The 2,198-nt window shown below is 39.2% G+C and overlaps 1 protein-coding gene across 2 annotated transcripts in view; it reads right to left on the reverse strand.

Annotated features, from left to right (window-relative positions):
* The window catches only part of LOC104720859 (TSL-kinase interacting protein 1), a 3,923-nt gene that overhangs the window by 894 nt on the left and 831 nt on the right, over positions 1-2,198 (reverse strand). For both annotated transcript variants that reach the window (XM_010438755.2, XM_010438756.2), the window contains exons 2-6: positions 1,671-1,789; positions 1,341-1,552; positions 1,021-1,253; positions 698-941; positions 41-592 (exon numbers count right to left, since the gene is read on the reverse strand). In XM_010438755.2, the coding sequence (XP_010437057.1) occupies positions 41-592; positions 698-941; positions 1,021-1,253; positions 1,341-1,552; positions 1,671-1,788 (1,359 nt within the window). In that variant the 5' untranslated portion in view covers position 1,789. The remainder of the gene's footprint in view (positions 1-40; positions 593-697; positions 942-1,020; positions 1,254-1,340; positions 1,553-1,670; positions 1,790-2,198) is intronic.

Genomic DNA, 2,198 nt, shown 5'->3' on the forward strand with positions numbered 1-2,198 from the left:
AAACATGAAAACACCGCATAACATGAGCAACGTTATTAACCTGCTCGTGAACCTTCGGTGAGGTTGTTGTACGCTTTCGAAATGAAAATGCATGACATGTATCTTCTGCATCGAATATAGATAAGTGTGACGGCTCAGGAGGAATATCAGAGCATGGTTCTCGAGGGTGATCTGTTTGGTTTTCGAGGAAAGCATTTAATGAATCAGATATTAGAGGTAATGGTGCTTGTTTGATAGCTCTCTTTGTTTCCCCTGTTTTGCTACAGTCACTAAACCTTCCTTCTCCTACTGGTGATGCTTCAGAAAGAAAGCCTCGGATACTTCCACTTGACTGACCATTGTTATTATAATGAGCTGGTTCTTGTTCATATTTAATATTGCATCTATCTTGTAAAGAAGCCTCGGAAAACAGACCTCCAATGCTTATGTTTGTAAGATTGTCTTCCCAGAGAGTTGCGCTTGAACTTTTACAGTGATTCCCAAAGTTTCCCTTCAATGATACTTCTGATAGCAAGCCACCAATACTTAGGCTTGTTAATCCATCATCCCAGAATAACAATGTCGGGCCAGACTCATCGTGTATCTTGTTATCCTGGTTAAACAAAAGTAGTCATGACACATGATTCCTGGCAAACTGTGATACAAGATTTGAGTTTTAAGCAAGAGAGCAAAAAACATTTTTGTTTACCAAGCATACCTTTGACTCGACTTGTTCATCGGGAGGTATGTTTTCGGAGGGAGGCATGGCAGTCACTTGATTTGAAGAGGGCAGCATTGTAAATGGGTTGTCTAAACCAAGCATCTGCTTTCCAGTAAAACTGGCACCCTCTACCTTATTACCATTGTTATGTTGTTCTTCGTTCTGAAAACAAGCAATACCCGGAGTTGAAGGACATGGGGGTTCATGGGTTTTATACTCAATGTCAGAAGACCACCCATACCTAACGAAACAACACGAATTATATTCATATTACGCGGCTACGCTTAGAAAGTTTCTTTGAACGGTAAATAGATGCAAACCTTAAGCGGAAAAGTGGTGGAGCTCCAATAGCCTCATAGACAGCACCGGTAGTGATGTTGCTGTTTGCTATCCATTTATGACCAGAAGCAAGTAGTGGTTTATCATATGGGTACAACGTGGGATCTCCCAGGGCAATCTCTGAGCTGCCCCACTTACTGTGAATGTGTTGAAGTACTGAAGAAATCTTCTTCCGTGAGCTAAGAGTGAGTTCCAAGTATGGGTGAAAGCCGTCCTATGAAGTAACAAAAATATGACAAGATAACTCTTAACTATAATATATACTTATTGCAAGTCTTATGGTCAGATCTTAAAGCTTTACCTTTTCCAATCCTTCACGGGTACGAAGATCCAAAGGAAAGAGCTGCAACTTCATTTTTCCAGAACTTGGAACCTCTTTGCACGAATGGAGATCAAGGACAGGTACTTTTTGAGCTCGGTCTGGGGTATGTAGCAGCTTTTGATCCAGAGAAGATGGAGACTCAGCTGAACATTTAGAAGGGGACTTCTGCTCTCTTCCACTAGTATTCGTTCCTGATAGATGAAAAAATCCAATTACAATGGCAACAAATCGTCAGCTAAAATTGAAGAACCGATGCAGTGGAAGAGGACCAAGTGAATATAATTGAAAAAAGGTTCAATAAGGTATTACCAGAAACATGGGATTTCTTAGTAGTTGTTTTCATACACTTCTTGGCTCTGGTGAATCTTCCTTTGGCTTTGATCTCCTGTGAGGGCTCAGTTGTAGTTTGAGTCCTCTTTCGAGCCATTCTGAAAAAGAAGAACTCGGTATCAAAACTCAAAGAGTCAAATCGTTCCGATCACAGAGATTCATAGCAAAAATACCTCCTATCATACAGATTGAAACCCTAGAAATCCCAAGCGCGTATCAGATCGAACGAAACTTAGAAACAAGCTCAATTAATCATACAATCAAATTCAGGTTTCGTTAAGTAAACACGATTACAGTCGTATAAAATTTTAAGAAGAAAACATTCAAAATCCAGATCTAAACCCAGAAACTCAAACGCGTTTCAAATCTCGACTTATATATCCAATACCGAACGAAACTTAGAGACTAATTAGACTCGAATTTGAGATAAACAAACACAGCTATAGTCAAATTACAAAGTTCGTTATGAAGATTCAAGAGAGAAAAAAAAAAAAAAAAAAAAAAAAA

Source organism: Camelina sativa, chromosome 11 (assembly GCF_000633955.1).
Source record: "Camelina sativa cultivar DH55 chromosome 11, Cs, whole genome shotgun sequence".
Taxonomy (NCBI): Eukaryota; Viridiplantae; Streptophyta; class Magnoliopsida; order Brassicales; family Brassicaceae; genus Camelina; species Camelina sativa.